Source organism: Chaetura pelagica, unplaced genomic scaffold (genome assembly GCF_000747805.2).
Source record: "Chaetura pelagica isolate M959 unplaced genomic scaffold, ChaPel_1.0 scaffold129, whole genome shotgun sequence".
Classification (NCBI taxonomy): Eukaryota; Metazoa; Chordata; class Aves; order Apodiformes; family Apodidae; genus Chaetura; species Chaetura pelagica.
Window position 1 is genome coordinate 350,073 of NW_009954536.1, and position 16,637 is coordinate 366,709.

The following is a 16,637-nucleotide window of genomic DNA, read 5'->3' on the forward strand; positions in this document are numbered from 1 at the left end:
GGGCTGCAGGGCAGGCAGGGGCTGCAGGGCGGTCGTCATCTGTCAGGAGCTGGCACCTCGCTTCGGCTGGGGATGAGACCTCCTCCTGTGTTTGTGGTATCTGCTTAGAAAGCTCGTACTGGTTTTCAGAGGAAAGGACAGAAATGCCTGTGACTCCTCGTTCTCACCCCGCTGGTCAGAGATCTTTACCAAATGTAAAGAAAGGAGCTCAGGGCTGAACTCATTTCCATGTTGATTTCTGCTTGTCAGACACTAGCAGGCCAGTCAGTGTTTTGAGTTTTAACTCCTGGGCTAGTTGTGCCTGTATAATATTGGAAGATGTACTGGTTTTCAGAGGAAAGGACAGAAATGCCTGTGACTCCTCGTTCTCACCCCGCTGGTCAGAGATCTTTACCAAATGTAAAGAAAGGAGCTCAGGGCTGAACTCATTTCCATGTTGATTTCTGCTTGTCAGACACTAGCAGGCCAGTCAGTGTTTTGAGTTTTAACTCCTGGGCTAGTTGTGCCTGTATAATATTGGAAGATTTTTCCGTTCAAATGACACAGAAACCTTTAGGATACAATTCCATGGATGCGAGACACATATAGTAAAGAGTTCAGGAGGTTTCAGAACAGAAAGAGTTAGAATTTTTCTTGATCAAGTATTTTCATCACTGTTAGAAAATATGGAATTGATGTATAAACAGATAGATAAATTTAGGCCAGTTACAATACCAAGATTAGGTTTAGGTTTCTGAAATCAGTTAAATTTCAGTTGTCTGCTGACTTTCTGTTGATAGAAGAGGACATTAACCACACTTTCTCAACCTCCTTATTCTGTATCTCGGGGTTACTGTTGTATTGGTATATCCTAGAGAGATTCTGTGATAAAAGATTTACCCTGACCTTCTTTATATTCTCTGTTTTTGTTTTTTTTCTGTCTGTTTAGTGTTTGGGAGACTACTATTTTAAAACCTAAATTGTGAATTTCTTATTTTTATATCTGCTTAATGTATTGCTGTTCTGTTTTTCATAGCTGCCCTGTCATCAGAAAAGGACCTTTGAAATTATTTAAGGTCCTGTTTCCCATGGTTATGCCAATAAACTTTGTGTCATAACATACTTAGTTCCACTAGTACTCCTGTTAGTTTAACCCGGACCCCTTAACGTATATCTGTACATTTAAAGCATGTTTAAACTGTTAGGTCTGTACAGCTGCATAGAATTAAAATACAGATTTCCCTGATGACTTTTTTTTTTTTTTTAAATTAAGGCTATTGCACAAGTCCTAAAAGTCTTAAGAATTTAGTGTGGAATTATTCTGCCCACTCTTCTTTTAGAAAAGTCATAGGGTTTTTATATTGAAAAAACCAAAACAACTGTCCCAGAAGAGTCTTGCAGAGTTGTAAAGATTGCTGCTTTTTTTTTTTTTTTTTTTAACCTCTCTGAACTGTTTAGTGAGGATCATCCAAATGATGATAAAGTGTTCCTGCTCTGCTCAGTGTTAAAGTAAATGCATGGTGATTGAAGAAGGAACAAACAGGTTCTTCTGTGATGGAAGATCTAATAGTTATGTTAAAACTGTCACTGTGGGAAAGAAGTTGTATGGTCAGACCCCTTGTTTTGTAGTCTGTGTTGAGGGAAGCACTTCATTGAATATAACAGTTGGATGCTGAATTTACCAGAAAATGTGTTACAGGCTTGGAAATTTTCAGGGTTTTGTAGTCTTATACTTTCTCTCCCATTTCATTATACAAAGAAAAAGTAGTAGCAAATATACAGAAGTGACGTATTAAATAAATACCAGCCTCCAAAACAGAGGTTCTGACTGTTTATAACCAAAGTATAACAGAAGCTTTTTTTGACTGTTTTAAGATCTTTCATCTTAGGAAGAGTCAGGTTCCCTTTAAAAAAAAATCCAGACATGGAAAATTACAGAAAGTCACAGTTATTTTGGAAAACTGGGAGTCTGACTTTCAATACCGTGGCAACAATAGAAGATCCAAAGGTAGCATTATCTATTGCCCTTATGAGTACTTACAGAGCCATTTCTTTCTGTAGTGGTGGTTGTGTTCTGTTTAACATGTCTTGTGTCCCTAACAAAGCCAAATTTTACACCTAACAATTCTTGCCTGTGCAAACAACTTCCTAAACACGTTCATTTTCCTCTCTCTTTTGGAAAATCTCCACTTGATCCAGTTGTACGATGTGAACTTACTCAGTTTCTAGACTTCTAAGCCCATTCAGTAAAATCAAGAGTATTTGGTGACTGTCAAATGCTCTGAAGTCAAGCATGATACACCAAATTATGGCACTTTATGCAGAATCCAAGACTACAAGGAAAAAGGAAAGGTCACTGGAGCTGTGTGAGTGCAACTGAGGTGTCCTGATTACATGAAGCACAGTTGGCAAACAGTTTGAATGTCAGGTTGGAGTTTTTATCCAGTAATGCCACTGTTAAAGTTGTTCCTTTTTCTAATGGGACACAAATATTCAAACTAGTTACTAGTCTGGAACGCTTAGCGGTCTTGCAGTGAGAAACTTGTCCACTGGCACTGACTTCAGGCATTCCAGTTGAGCTCAGAGAGAGAGAGATGTTGCAGTCTACCTGTGTCTTTTAGCAGTCCAGGGCCTGTGCTGAAAACAGAGTTGGAGTGAAGGTGTTGGATCCCTTATTAGTAGCCCTGCAACACTGCTCCTCTCTTGCCCAGCAGACAGGAGGCATGGTTCAGAGGGTTATGTCCATTTCACGTGTTCAGAAAGTCGCTAATATCTCAATCACTGCAGACTGATGCATTTCTGATCAACTTACGTTATTGACAGCATCTCAAACAGTACACCAGAGCTTCTTTACAAATAAAAGAGGCTGGAAACTGTTAACTTACAAGTGAGTAATTTTTCTAAGTTAGAGAGTGAGGAGGTAGCATCCCATATTTCCAAACTAGTCTGTAAACTTCAGCAGCGTAACATCACTCAAGTAATAAATGCCCTTTTTAGCCAGTAGAGGTTTATTTTTATGCTTTCCCTTTTCCTAATTTTTTGTGCAAAATGTTAAGTCTGTGAACTCGTAATTCATGAACTAATGGAAATGTTTATCACTTGTGTTTCTTCTTACCAGTATGTGTGTCTTTGGAACCTGATTTGGGGCATTATTTCTCTGTGTCCTTGCTACTCTACTCATCTAAGCACTTCATGTTTCCTCTCTCCTAGCTTTGTTGATATATCCTGATCCTGTATGGCAGTAGTCTTGAGTGCAGCCAGAAAGGTTGTTTAGCCCTGGTCTCCATCTGTTTTTATTGGCATTCAGACTATCTTGCAATAAAGAGTCTAACTTCCTCTAAAAGTAGAGCAGCCAGAGCATGTGACCTGTCAGCCGGTGTACTCTGATTCACAATTGAAGGGTTGCTTGATTAAATAGAAACTTGGGCAGAAAGGTGAGCTTTGCTCTCTCTGCTGCCAGTTAACAGACTGGCTGTAGGGTGCTGCTCACTGAACAGCTTGACCCTGGCAGCTGGAAGGACTCAGCCTGTGGGATGCTCAGAGGCAGATCAGTTAGAGTCTAGTTTACTGGATGGGTGTAGAAAGATGAAAGGAAAGGTAGAGTTTCATTTTGGAATTAGTGTTCTTTTCAGACCAAGAAAAAAAATCCATTTTCTCTTAAATGAGTGCACCTGTAGAAATTAGGCTCTGTGTGGTGGTCTGAAAGTGTGTCAGATTGCTAGTAAACCTTATGCATTGTAGTTACAAGAATGTGACTTCTGTTAAGAGCAGTCAGTCTGTTACTGTCAAATACTTAAATGTTTAGAGAGTGGACATTAGAGGAACTAAAACCTTTGAAGAAAGATCCATTCAAGGATCTGTTAATCTATTCCTCTCTTAGGAGCTGAGCTGTATCCAGTTGCTTCTACAATGAGTTTGAAAAGGCTTTAAAACTTATTATTTAGAGACATGACTGACTTAAAGGAAACTGGAAAGGACACCAGGAGGCTTCCACAGTGCCTAGAAAGCAGGGATTTCTTATGGTTAAGCTAGGATGGACTCCAGTGTTTTCGTGATTAATACCTTGTACAGTTTCAGTTCCTTGATTTGTACTTTGAGCTACAGTGCAGGCAGGCTGCAGGAAGATGGTATTTTAAGACCTGTGGAGAACATGCCTCTTTGTACTTGACACAGATATGCATTAAAATATTTGTGGAATTCGGCACTGCAGTTGTTCCCTCCCTGGTCATGTTTGGTATACAAGCTGTATCATACTGAACAGTAGTCTGCTAACTCAGCTCAGGCTTCAGTAGCTGAACTTGGTCCTTCTGTCTTGTGCATTGTAATAAGTTACTCTGATGACAAAAGTAGGGCTCAGTACATGTACTGTCTTGCTGTTATCAAAGAAGGATGGAATGAGATCTGGCAGGTGTTTGATACCTGGAAGCTGTGTAGGTATAATTAGCTGGAATTCAGCAGGTGTTCTTATTGGGCTTAGAAGAAATCCCCAGAAGTCTTCTAGTGGTATTTTTTTTGTGCAGATGTCACAGTTATACACAGGTTAAGTACTCTGACCTGGAATTCAGAGACAAATCGGCTGAAGCTGCAGAGAGCACGTAAACTCAACTTGTCTCACCTTAATCCCTCTGCTGTTCTGTACCATCATATACTCTCAGTTTTGGGCAGAGGATAATTTCCCCCAAAAGATAGAAACAATACATCTGAAACCAGACTTAAAAACATGTAATTGTTACTTCATTCTGTAGTGGCTGTTTTTCTGTTGAATTTAACATTGAAAAGATTCACACTGGCTGTTTTTGAACTCCAGTGTCTTGCAAGTCTTACACTTGTAAAAGTCCTGATGCAAGTTTGCTTTTTCTTTTCCTCTTTTCCTCAAAATGGAGAATTTATAGCAAATAGTAGCTTGGTAATACATTGTGCTTTGTTATTTAAAAAAAAGGAGATAAACTTCTTTTGATGCTTATTTTGATGGGAGGAGTGTTTATTTGTAGTGTGAGACCTGTGTAGCATCTTAGTAGAGACAGACAAGTGTAATACCATCAGTTTCCAAAAGTGAAAGGATTAATTTTAAACCTGTTAGTATTGTTTGCTCTTTGGTCATTACCTTCAGGTTTAAGAAAGTGCCACCACTTCTGATAAGTGATGAGACTATTGTGTTGTTTTTCATTCTTAGGGGCTGAGTTTAATAATTGATAGACACTTGAAGGATTCAGGGATGAGTTTTAGGGGGATGAGGTTGGGGATGAACAGTACAAAGTTGGTTTTGAGATTCTTTTGTAACAAATAAATTTTATGGCATGCTGTAGTTAGTGGCTTCCTGTATGTTGCCTTTGCAGAAATCAGGAGTTGGTTAGGTATCTGTTATGTCAGGATCCACTGTTCCAAATCCTGCTATTTTGTTCTGACTTGCAGTAATTGAAAATCAAATTCCTTCCTAATAACTGCGTTAGCAGTTATGGCTCTATTTAAAGAACTGTCATTTGTACTTTAAATTTAATCTTCCAGGAGTTCTAGAACAAGTCTGTGCTGCTGATTAGTTGTGGATCACTGAGCACACTCCTTAGCTCTGGAGAAGAGACTTAAATCCCATGGGAAGGGTGTCCATCTAGTGATACTCACAGAAATCCATTCTGCCAGAGGGATTGCTAGGCAAATGAATCTAGTAAAAATAACTCAATCAAATACATTATTAGTAAAGGGATTGACAAGGTAACAGTGGCTCGCTGGTATCATTCTTCCCTGTAACTTGTGTGTGTAGTTTTGCAGAGACAGGCTGTATTGGTTAGGTCCATAGCCTGGGAAGGAGCATGGGTTCAGCTTGGATCTGTCTTTCTGAAGAAGGCTTTGAACAACTGCGTAGTTGACTCTTGGAAGTGTGAAGCCAAGTTTGTCTTGTTAGAATCTGTATTTGAATGGTCTTGATTGTGGCAGAATTTCTGGAAAGCTTTGTGGCATGATCTCCATCCTGGATCTGCGTGAATTCTGTATGCACTGATGAAGGAGAACGAGGAATGAGAAATGTCAGTTATTTGCAGGTTTCACACTTGAGCTGTGTGTGAAAGGGGGAGCCTGGGAGCTCAGGGTGGCTTCGCTGTTTTCATGAACCAGAAGTCAAGAACCACCTGTTCAGTCTTGAGGAATGTGTTTTGTTTTTTTCTGTTCCCAACTCCCAGCTCCCTGATCTTTTGCAGGCTTTCCTTTCAATTGGGTACTGTTATATGCTCTAATATTTGAATAATGTTGACTTAGGGGGATCAGAGGGTGTCTGTGCTTCTCTAGATACCAAGTTGTATTTCAGTGCGGTGTTGGGAGCTGAATAATAAAAACACTGCACAGCTTGGGGTGTTGTAAAGTGCCTAAATGTAAAACACTGAATGAAAAAGATTGATTTTCTACTGATATAAATCAATTAAAAGCTTATACAGAATTGTGAGTGGAGCAAGATGAGCTTGCTGTTGATCTCTCACCTAGGAAGGTGTCATCTGGCAACTGGTGATAGCAAGAACATTTTTACATTCCTGCACAGCTTTGTTCCAGCCTAGTTGGCAAGGAGAATTTGAATTTTTTTTCAGGGTGTTTCTCTTCCTCCCCTCCCCCTTTCCATCGCCTTTTATGTAATGAGATGCTTTGCCATGCCATGAATGAGCTGCAGAGTAACTGAAAAAGGAGTTTCCTGAAACAGGCAGGTTGGATCTGGCAGGGTAGGTTTCTTGCTTCCTTTGTAGCTCATTTTGCAGTTGTATTTCTGGTTTTTCACTGTGTGCTTCTTGTAGCTCCAGGACCAGCATGATTGATATGATCAAGGGCCAGTATTGAAGAGAAGAGTCCAGCTTTCCAGCTTGTGGTTGTCTAGCCTTGAGGAGAGGACAGAAGTCTAGGATTTTAGTAGATTGATGTGTTTGCCTTCCTTTCTCAAAATGGTCCCTATAAAAGCTGAAGGAATGGTGTGATATCCTCTAACCATGGGTTCCCACTTGGGGTTCATTGCAGGCAGTGATTATGCCTGCAGAGTTTGCTGTGGTAAATAAACTTGTGGCTCGTTCTTTAACCCACATTCTGTTTTGCAGCCATCCTTTTTCAACCAGTGTTTTTCTGCCTTGCTTTAATTTTGTTAGCCTGAAAATAACTAAGGAGTCTCTTCAGAAGAGAGATTTAACAAAGATACTTGTGTGTGTGTTAAATGTGAGGTCTTGTTGCTTTTTTCTAGTATATGAACTGGCAAGTTAAAAAGCTGGATTTTGTTGTTACTTTTGTTCTGATTTTAGTATGAGTTTAATCTTATTTACAGGAGGAAAATCTGTGTATCATGTTCTAACTTGCATAGAAAAAAAATGCTAAAATGGCTTCTGAGATAGAGTAGTGAGGAGGCCTGTAAAATTCATGTACCAGTTGCCATTTAGCTGTAGATACCAAACCTTTACGTAGTAGGAAAATGGCCCAAATGCTGTAAGGATATAGTTTATTGCTGGCAGAGTTTTGACGTAGCTGTTCCTTCAAAAGGGTGTGGCAAAAATAAAAATAAAAAAACAACCTTGTTTGCACACTGATAAGCAGGCAGCTTGCTGAAAGGGAAGGCCTACTGCTGAAATGGGCTGCAGCCCAGAAAGAGCTGCTCTTCTGTATTCCCATTAGATGTGGCTTTTGGAATCTTTCTGCAGATGATATTTCTCAAAGCAGTTCATAAAAAGGAGAGGTCACAAATGTTCTTCAGCAATGAGAATATGGCTTGGTCCTCTGTCTCTTGGTCCAGGTGTAGAGGCTGTTAGTTCATTAAGATAGGTTACTTACCCATTCAGCATGCACTTGTCTTAAAACTCTTTTGGTAGGCCATGCTTCTCAGAGATGTGAGCAGACTGAAGGAGATGCAACTGTTGGCTGGTCTGAGGATTTTTTTTAAAGATACAAGGTGGCTAAAAGGTTTTGATACATAAAGTGGAACCCAGGTGGGGCTCCATTTGAAATGTGAGGCTATTGAGTTCACTGGCATGGAAACTTTGTGTTTCCTCAGTGCAGAAAGCTCTTCATAAATATTTGGTGTAATTTTTTTAATTGCCTGTGTCAAAGACCTAACTAATCTTTGTGAGATGTGTTGGTATTCTTGCTTTTTGCTTATTTTTGCTGTTTTCTAAGCTTCTTCAATGTTATGTTACCAAAGTGAAGGAACAGCTAAGAATAGAGGAAGCGAGTTCAGTGGTTTCCATTTTCAGCATAATGTGCAATTGACAGCTTGCATCTGCCACAGGTCAGAGATGGTTTGAAGATTAAGGTTCTTCTTTCCTTAAAAATCTGAGACTGGGTGGGCTGAATGCTGACTTCAAGGTTTTGATAGTCATGAACTTTCAAGCAGCTTGCCTTATGGCTGACTGGGTGAAAACAAAGCCACGTGGGTATTTTGCTTACTTATTTTTGCTTTAGTTTTATACTGAAGTTCTCCAGGTTCTCACTAAAAAGGGCAGTAAATCTTACCCTTGTCAGAGAAGGGAGATGTTTCACAAAGGGTGTGACAGGTCAGGTCCCATTTAAGGGCAACAAAGCTCACATCTGGTTTTTGCTACCTACCCTGTAGAAAATGTAAACATTTGATACTTGACAAAATCGAATTGTTTTGTTGTTAAGATAATGGTGTTCTTCAGTATGTATCATATAGTTCCAGTAAATACAGTGGAGTATCTACTCTCTCCTGTTGTTTCTGTCTTGAACAGGATTGCAAGATAACATCACAGTTAAGACACACATGAAAGTTTCTGAGAAGCAAGAGGTGGAGTATGAGGTGGAGAAAAAAGGTGTCTGCAGGTTTCACCTTTGTTCTGAGTGTCTGCAGGTTCATTTTTTCTCATAAGTGATTATGGCTCTGCACCTGTGCCTTCATTAATTTCAAACTATTTAAATTTTTAGGTATATATACACACACAAATTCCTATGGCACTGTTTGTGTTAATAACTTTAATTCTAGTAGGATTTTAAAATAAAACTGGAAGGCGCAGGTGGGAAGGAGCTCAAGAAATAAAGTGTATCACTACATGTGGTGGCTTTATTGTAAAGAAGTAAAACGTTCCTTGTCCAGGTAAAATATGGAAATATATACACTGTGTGTGAATATACATTGTTATATAATAAAATATGCCTAGTGTATAATTAATGTGTATAAGTAATGTGTATAATTAATGTGTGTGTATATATATAATACCTGAAACTACATGCAGAGTATATAGAAGGAAATTCAACTAAGAAGAATGGATCTGTTAAGACAAGACTCTTAAGAAGTCCCGTAGTCCAGCAGGTTTATCCTTCTTTATTTCAATATTTTTGGGGCTGAACAGAAGGAAAACATAGAGATACTTTATTATCTGAACTAAGTGTCTGTAAGTAAACAGTTGTGAGCAATTGCTTGAAATAATGGTCTACTCTTACACACAGGTAATTCTGATGGCTTCCGAACTTACCAGAACGTGGTAGGGTGCTATAGTAATGGATATTTGAAGAGCATGAGTAGGCACTCGTCTTCTCCTGCCTACCTTTCATAAAAATATTTTTAACTAATTATTGCATCTTCTTCTAATGCGTATTTGAGTAATGTCTCCCAGTGTAGGTGATAGGTTCTGTAGTGGTGCTACAATTTTAAGGGAACTTCTGTTCCAAATAAAGCCTGAAGGATGTTTGGAAGTCCAGCTAGTGTAACAGTATTTCTAGGTTAGGTCTTAGAAGGATTAAGACAACAGGGTGTATGTTCTTACAGGCAGAAATCTCGCAAGACTATGTTAAATTATTTGCTTTGGAAGATGTAGAAGGTCCTGGTTTTGATTTTGTTCAATATAAGGCGTTAGCTCAGTCTCTGTCCAAGATTCCTTAAAGCTTTGTTTTTTCATCCAGTTGTACTCAGTGCCCTTTAATGGAATTCGTTAATTGACCTGCTTAGAAGACCTGTTTCAATAAAAGAGCTGAGGTGTGCTTACAGACCCTGAACCAATCTAACACAAATACTGTCTTCTGATTTGGTATATGTTGTTAGATACCAGAATCATCTTGGAAGTTAGCTATGCAGTGTGCTTTAACTTTGCTTTCGAGGAAGAACACAGAATGTGGAGTAACAAGTACCTGAAGGGGTCAGAGGTGGGAAGTTGAGTCAGCCTTGTACCAGAATGCAGCCAGGACACTGCTGTGTTCATTAGAATGAAAACGAAATGCTTATATAAGCCATATTGGCAGAATACTTGATGCAACTACTGCAGGCATGTTGGCAGAAGTTATGCTGTGGTGGTTTTTGTCTGGGGCTTCTAAGCATGCAGCTGGACTAGATGACCTCCTGAGGTCCCTTCCAAGGTGAATTATCCTGTGAATCTCTGTCTGTATACACGTGTATGAACACATGCAGCAATGGCACATGTGAGGGAGAAGGGATTGTACTGAACACGAGAGCAAGCTGCGTAGTTGTGCTGGCCTGGTGAAATGGCTGGACTTCTGAGCTATGCAGAGGGCTTGTGTTGTCACGCTCCTGCTGGTGCTGTTACTCATGCTGGAGAGATGGAAGTTGGCATGTGAATGTGCCTGTGCTTGTCATACTTGTTGCTGCTTTTGTCTGTGGAAATGGGCTTAGGGAGGGGAAGAGCAATAGATTTTCTTCCTGATTTGTCCATTTACAGGTGTTATCTTCAGAGAGGTGATGATGGAGGGAAAAAAGTGTCTATTGTGTTTTTACCATCTGCTGCCCAACAGACATGACTCCCCATAGAAACCAGTATTGTGTTTTTTTAAAAAAAACAACAAACCCAACAAGTATTCATGCAGTCTGCTTCCAAAACTTCTAAACCTTTTTCTCATTCAATGAAAGATCTGTGAAAGAGCAGGGAGAAAACATTTGGCTGTTTTGTTTAAGAGCATTAATGGTGTTAGAAATCTACCATATTCAAATCTTAGCTGGCAGCTGTGCTGCAAAAATTTATTAGTATGTATTGCAGGACTGTGTGCTCACATACACACTTTTATTTGTATAAAGTATATTTCCTTTTTTTCCTATGCTGGGAGAAGGAGGAGAGGCATTATTGCATTATATAAATGAACTTTTGTTTAAAAAATAGTCTTTTCAAGTTTGGGGTTTTTTTGTTTGGTTGTTTGGTTTTTTTTAGTTACAGAAAAACATTCCTGTTCAACAATAGTCTGAAAGATAAGGAAATTAGGGAAGGTAAAAGCAAATCTGTTTCAAAATGCAGTCTTTGTTCTAAGGGCATGTTTTAAGTTATGTAGTGTTCTAAGTTTGAAGCCTTTCCAAAGGAGGTTATCTCAGCATTAGCCTTAGTTGGTCAGAAATATTTGCCCTCGTCCTGGAGTGTCCTGCAGTTCCTTGTCAGCCTGAGTGAATAACAGGAGCTGGAAAGCTGACTTGGCTGTGAGAGGATTTTCTCAGAATAGGAAGATGTGACTTTTTCCTCTAGTAGTCACACACAGTTTGCTGTCCTGTGGTGCCCCTCTGTTCCACCTCTCCTTCCCAGGGAGGTACATGGAGTTCTGTGTTGTCTGGAAGTCCAGCTGTGCCTAATCTCTCCCCTTACTCCAGCACTCCCACATAATGCTGTTAGGAGTTGTTGGACATTAAAATAGCCTTTAAAGCTCTGATTCACCTGCAGTAGCTTCAGGGAGAGAGTTTGGAGGCCTGGCTTTTGAGTTGATGGCCGTTAAGTGGATTTACAGGATTGAGTGTGCATTTCCACTGAGGAGCCCAGAGGAATTTTCTGCTTAAGGTTTCTCCTGAGGCAAAATCCAAGTTGAGTTCATCAAACATTTGTGAAGGGTTGGATTAGCTGACTATATCTGTCATTAAATTGCTTTTCTTTTATCTGTCTGGAAGTGTTGAAGGTTTCATCTCAAATCAACAATAGCTGTTGGTTAGCATGAATAATTCCTGGAATCCCAGGCTCAAGCATGTCTTAAAATGAAGCGGCTTTTCTTGAAGATGAGTGTTTTAATTAGAGTGAATGGAAAGTTTTGCCAGTCCTGTCTCTTAACTTGTTTTTTGCAGGATGTGTGTGTCTCTGTTTATTGTGAACTGAGAACTATGCATTAATCCTTATGGCAACTGATGTTGTAGTTCAGGAACACATGAGGTTGCCAGCTAAATGGCTTTTCTAGCAGCAGGGAAAGCTGGGTGGCAGCTGCTGCTGCTTTTGCCACATGTGTCCCTACAGTGTTTTTTTGAAACACATCTGAAAATAGGTTTTAAATATTTGTTTCAAATTATTAATATTTTTTAAATGTTTTAGTCTTAAAGATTAAAAGGTGGCAGGAGCTGATGCATATCACCACTGATGCATGGTGTTGATATGACTGTCTTTGGGCAGTTTAAAGATTTACTGGCAGTTTTTTGTCTGACTAAAAGCTTTATGAGTACCTGAGAACTACAGTCTTTTTCTTTCCCATCATAATAGTATTAGTTTTCTCAGATTTCAGATCAAAATAGTTCTCATCCTGTCTTTTTCCATTTGCTTGATTATGTATTTGTTGGTCTTTTAAGTCTTCCACTGGATCTATCCACAGAAGAAAATACAAAATGTTCTGCTTAATTATGTCTCTGCAGGTGGTGTGTTTTGTGGGGCTTTTGTTTGTTTGCTTGGTTTTGTTTTGTTTTTAAAGGAGTAGAGTTGCAAGGAGCTCATTGTAGACAAAGGGGAAATTCCTCATTCTTTAATGTGCTGCTCAGGAGCACCAGTGTGTCTTGTATATTTGCAAAATTAAAATTTTTAAAATCTAGCTCCACAGAGGAGCATGAAGCTGCCGTACTACTTCATGTTCCCTCCTTTTGTGGTAGCACAAATGACAGCTTGGTATAGATGAGCAGTGAACTGATTCTGCTGAAAATAAACCTGACAAATCATATGGTTAGCTCTTAGCTAAATCTGTTTCCTGATTCATCTCACTGTATTGTGGAATAAATTCAGGTTCTGGTAGAAGGGGAGAAGTGACAATAAGATCCCAGAAAGGAAATGAGATAATCCAAAATGGACTACGTTAAAGTAATAATGTATTTTTTTTCCCAGTCAAGATTTGCAGGAACACTGGTGTACATATGTTTTCTTCTGTAGGGTAATCCATGTCTTGGGTTGAATGTCTGCTTTTGCCAAAACTATCACTACTTTTGTTGGTTCTGAGTTCTGGAGTGCAGGAAAGATCTAAAGCAAATCATCTTTTTCCCCTTTTCAGGTGTTGCTGTTGAATCAGAGGGCTTTTTTTGGGCTGGTGTGTTTTGATTAAAGATTAGTTTGTGCAGTGAGTTTCCCAGTTCTGACATAAAAAATTTACTTAATTCTGTTATTCTGCATAGTTTGGGCTGTTCTGTTAATACATTTGTCTTTCCTTCTGAAAACACCTTTCTGCAGGCTTTCTCACCGTGGTCTAAAGGTTTGTGTTATTAAACTGTGGAGCAAGTCATCCACATCCTTCAGAAGTCACTGCTTTTGTTTCTGGACACTTCAGGTTCTTTAAGCAGCCATGTAGCATGCTTTGTCTTGCAGGGAAAAATGGGGATTTGCTTCCTTTTTACTTTCTTTGTGACTACTTGAATGGGGATGAGAAATTTATAATCCTTGTATAACAATAAGTCTGCTGAGAGTACTGAATCCATAGAGACTTCAAGCCAGGTGTCCTCAGCAGTCCTCTGCTCTTTGTAAAGCCCAGGTTTCAGTGCTCTGCTCTAGCCTTCTTAGTCCTCCTTCCAACATCTCCCAGTCTCTGCTGCTCTGCTTTCTGGCAGCACTTTCCACTGCCCTGAAGATTCCTGGTCTCATCGCTCAGAATCTGCCGGTGGATGCAGGGCAGTGCAGTCCTCACACAGCACTCCATTACAGGATGCTTTGTCTGCCCAAGGCTGTTGCCCAGGTAGAAAGCCCAGCCTTTTCAGCCTGGGTGATGATGTTAGGCTTGTGCCAGTAGTTGCATTCCTCAGTCTTCTAAGTTACTGCACAGATAGGATTAATATTAAGAACAGCTCTGTTATTCTTCTGTTTTAAAGCGTTGTGTTGGGGAAGTGACATGAGGTTTGTACCCAACTCCCTCCCTGGCAAGGCTCATTTCACTTGGACATAACTGCACAATGTATGTTCTGTAACTAATAGCTGAATTAGAGGTGAGTGTGCAGGAAGTAAATTTATCTGATGTGAGCCTTCTAGTAATGATAAATCTGGATTATGTGCTTCTTGGGAAGTAATGAGGGCTAATACCTTGGAAGTCAATGAAGTAACTTGTGAATCTTTTCTTCTTTTTCTCTAGAACCACAGAGCAGACCCAGAAGAGCTCTTCACAAAACTGGAACGCATAGGAAAAGGCTCCTTTGGGGAAGTCTTTAAAGGAATTGATAATCGGACACAGCAAGTGGTTGCTATAAAAATCATAGACCTTGAGGAAGCAGAAGATGAAATAGAAGATATACAGCAGGAGATAACTGTTTTAAGTCAGTGTGATAGTCCGTATGTAACAAAATACTATGGATCATATTTAAAGGTAAGGTACAGTATTGCACAAAGATTTGCTAGCACCCAAATGTTTTGAATGTCACCAGGAAAAAAATTCTAAAATTGAGTTATCACATCACTTGACCTTTTTTTTTTTCCTAGGTTTTTGTTTTTCTTCAAACAGAGCTTTTTACTTTGTTTTGCTTCTTTTGCTGCTTGCTTTTTGAGGCTGGAACTGGCACAAAAAGAATGACAATGCATGGAGTTGATAGAGGATTCCTCTTGCCATTCCTATTCCTTTTGGACCTTGGTTTTCCATCCTCTCTCCACAATCCCTAGCACAATTTTGTGGCCTTTCTGGGGAAAGGAAAAAATACCTTCATAACTATAGAAGCAAAAACATTACTCTGATATGGAAAGAAACCCTGTGCAGTGTAGAGATGTGGTAATTATGCAGCATAGTAGCCCTGAGAAAAAGTAAAACTGACATCCACAGTTATGTAACCACTGTCTGAAGTGTTATTTAAGACATAATTTAAACAAACAAAAAACTAAAACCTGCAGAAATCCAAAATGCTGAGGAAGTCTTGTCAGCTGGCAAAACTGTCCAGGTATAATCACCTGAAATATTGCTTAAATCATCTGCAGTGCCTACATGTTTTGGGTGATTTAAAAAAAACACAACAATTTAATAGAAGCTAAAGTGTTAAGCACAGTTAGACCTGTCTTAAGTGTCCAGGTTTATTGTTTGCTTGGATTTGTTTTTTTTTAATTGGTTTTTTTTTGTTTCATTTTGTTTGTTTGCTTGGGTTTGGTTTTCTGTTGATTTTGGGGAGGGGTTTGGTATTTTTTGGTGGGTTTTTTTTCCCCCTTGCCAGGTGGTTCTGGCTCTTTAAGGTATAGTGGGCTTTTTGACATTATTTTAAAGACAGATCTGAGAATCATTCCTGTGTCATCCTTGCACTGTATCTTTCAGTGATACTATACAGGTAATTGCAGAATTTATTTAGTAATGTTCTTTGTAGATTTGGCTTTTTTCTCTTTAAGTTGTCAAAGTATTACATTTTAATATTTTAATGCAAAGTGGGTAATTTAATTTTCTGTACTCCAAATACTAAATTGTCATTTGACGAAGATAAGACAGTTATAGTGGCTTTGGTGTTTACTTAGTTACTTGGATTTCTGTGGGTTCTTCATGCTGAAGTGAACATACAAGTTGTCACTGATGTCCCATCTTTCCTTTACTTGGTTCAGTCAGTGTTGGTTTTTCTTGGTTTGTTTGTTGTTAAGTGATAGAACTCCAAGATGTAATAGAATTGACTTTGCCACATCATAATATATGGTTCATCTGAAGATAACTGAACTCAGCTAGCAGTGTTCCCCTGGAGCAGTGCACAAATGGTGCTGCAGATCCAGACATGATCAGTCTTTTTTACAGTCCTTTGTTTGTGTGTGATGAGCTCAGTCCTCAGTATTATCCTCCTGGGTGTTCATAATTTTCACTTTGTGTTTCAAAAGCTCGGTTGTTTGCCCTGAAGTACAGTCAGGTCAGGGTGAATCTTGGGAAGTGTTTTTGCTTGAAAAAAGGGGTTTTGTTAAATTTCAGAGTTAAATGGTGATTTTAGCAGCTCTAAGTGGAGAAATGAAACCTTGATTTGTTGGGAATTTGTTTTGTTTGCCTTTTGTTTGTTTTTTTGAGGAGTGGTGGGTGGAAAAATCTTAATAAGTCATTCATTGAATAAGGAAAGAAAATAGGTTTTTTCATCATTAGAGCAGCATGGGTAGAAAGTGTTTGAAATCTGCCTATGTACCTGTGCACCACAGTGGTTTATTTTTGGCCTTATACAAGTTTTTTACTTCTTATCTCTTTTCTTCGGTATGTAAATGTAGTTATTCTGTCAGTGCTATGAAAATTCTGGTTAGGGTTTTTTACCTTTTCAACCTTCCTGGCAAATACAGGATCATGTTAATGCTGCAGTACTTCCCTCAAAACTGTTTGATTTCTTTCCATTTCTGTTCTAAAGGGATAAATTCTGAAAGATTAATGCAGATCTCCTGTTTATTTTTCACGCTTCTAATATTTTTGGGGAAGAAGAATTTCTGTGTGTGGAGCTTGGGGAGGTGTTTGTGGAATTTTGGTTACTTTAAGAAGTCCTCCTTGTAAACAAAACCAACCAAGAAAAAAACAACAAACTAAAATATTTTTCACATGAATGCTTT

The 16,637-nt window shown here is 39.0% G+C and overlaps 2 protein-coding genes across 2 annotated transcripts in view; both read left to right on the plus strand.

The window, feature by feature from the left end:
• Positions 1-15,313, plus strand: part of IL13RA1 (interleukin 13 receptor, alpha 1) — a 56,024-nt gene extending 40,711 nt beyond the window's left edge. The window contains exons 11-12 of the mRNA XM_010004764.1: positions 14,236-14,466; positions 15,296-15,313. Of these exons, the coding sequence (XP_010003066.1) occupies positions 14,236-14,466; positions 15,296-15,313 (249 nt within the window). The remainder of the gene's footprint in view (positions 1-14,235; positions 14,467-15,295) is intronic.
• The window catches only part of STK26 (serine/threonine protein kinase 26), a 14,938-nt gene continuing 12,038 nt past the window's right edge, over positions 13,738-16,637 (plus strand). The window contains exon 1 of the mRNA XM_010004760.1: positions 13,738-13,755. The gene's annotated coding sequence lies outside the window, so the exon portion shown is untranslated. The remainder of the gene's footprint in view (positions 13,756-16,637) is intronic.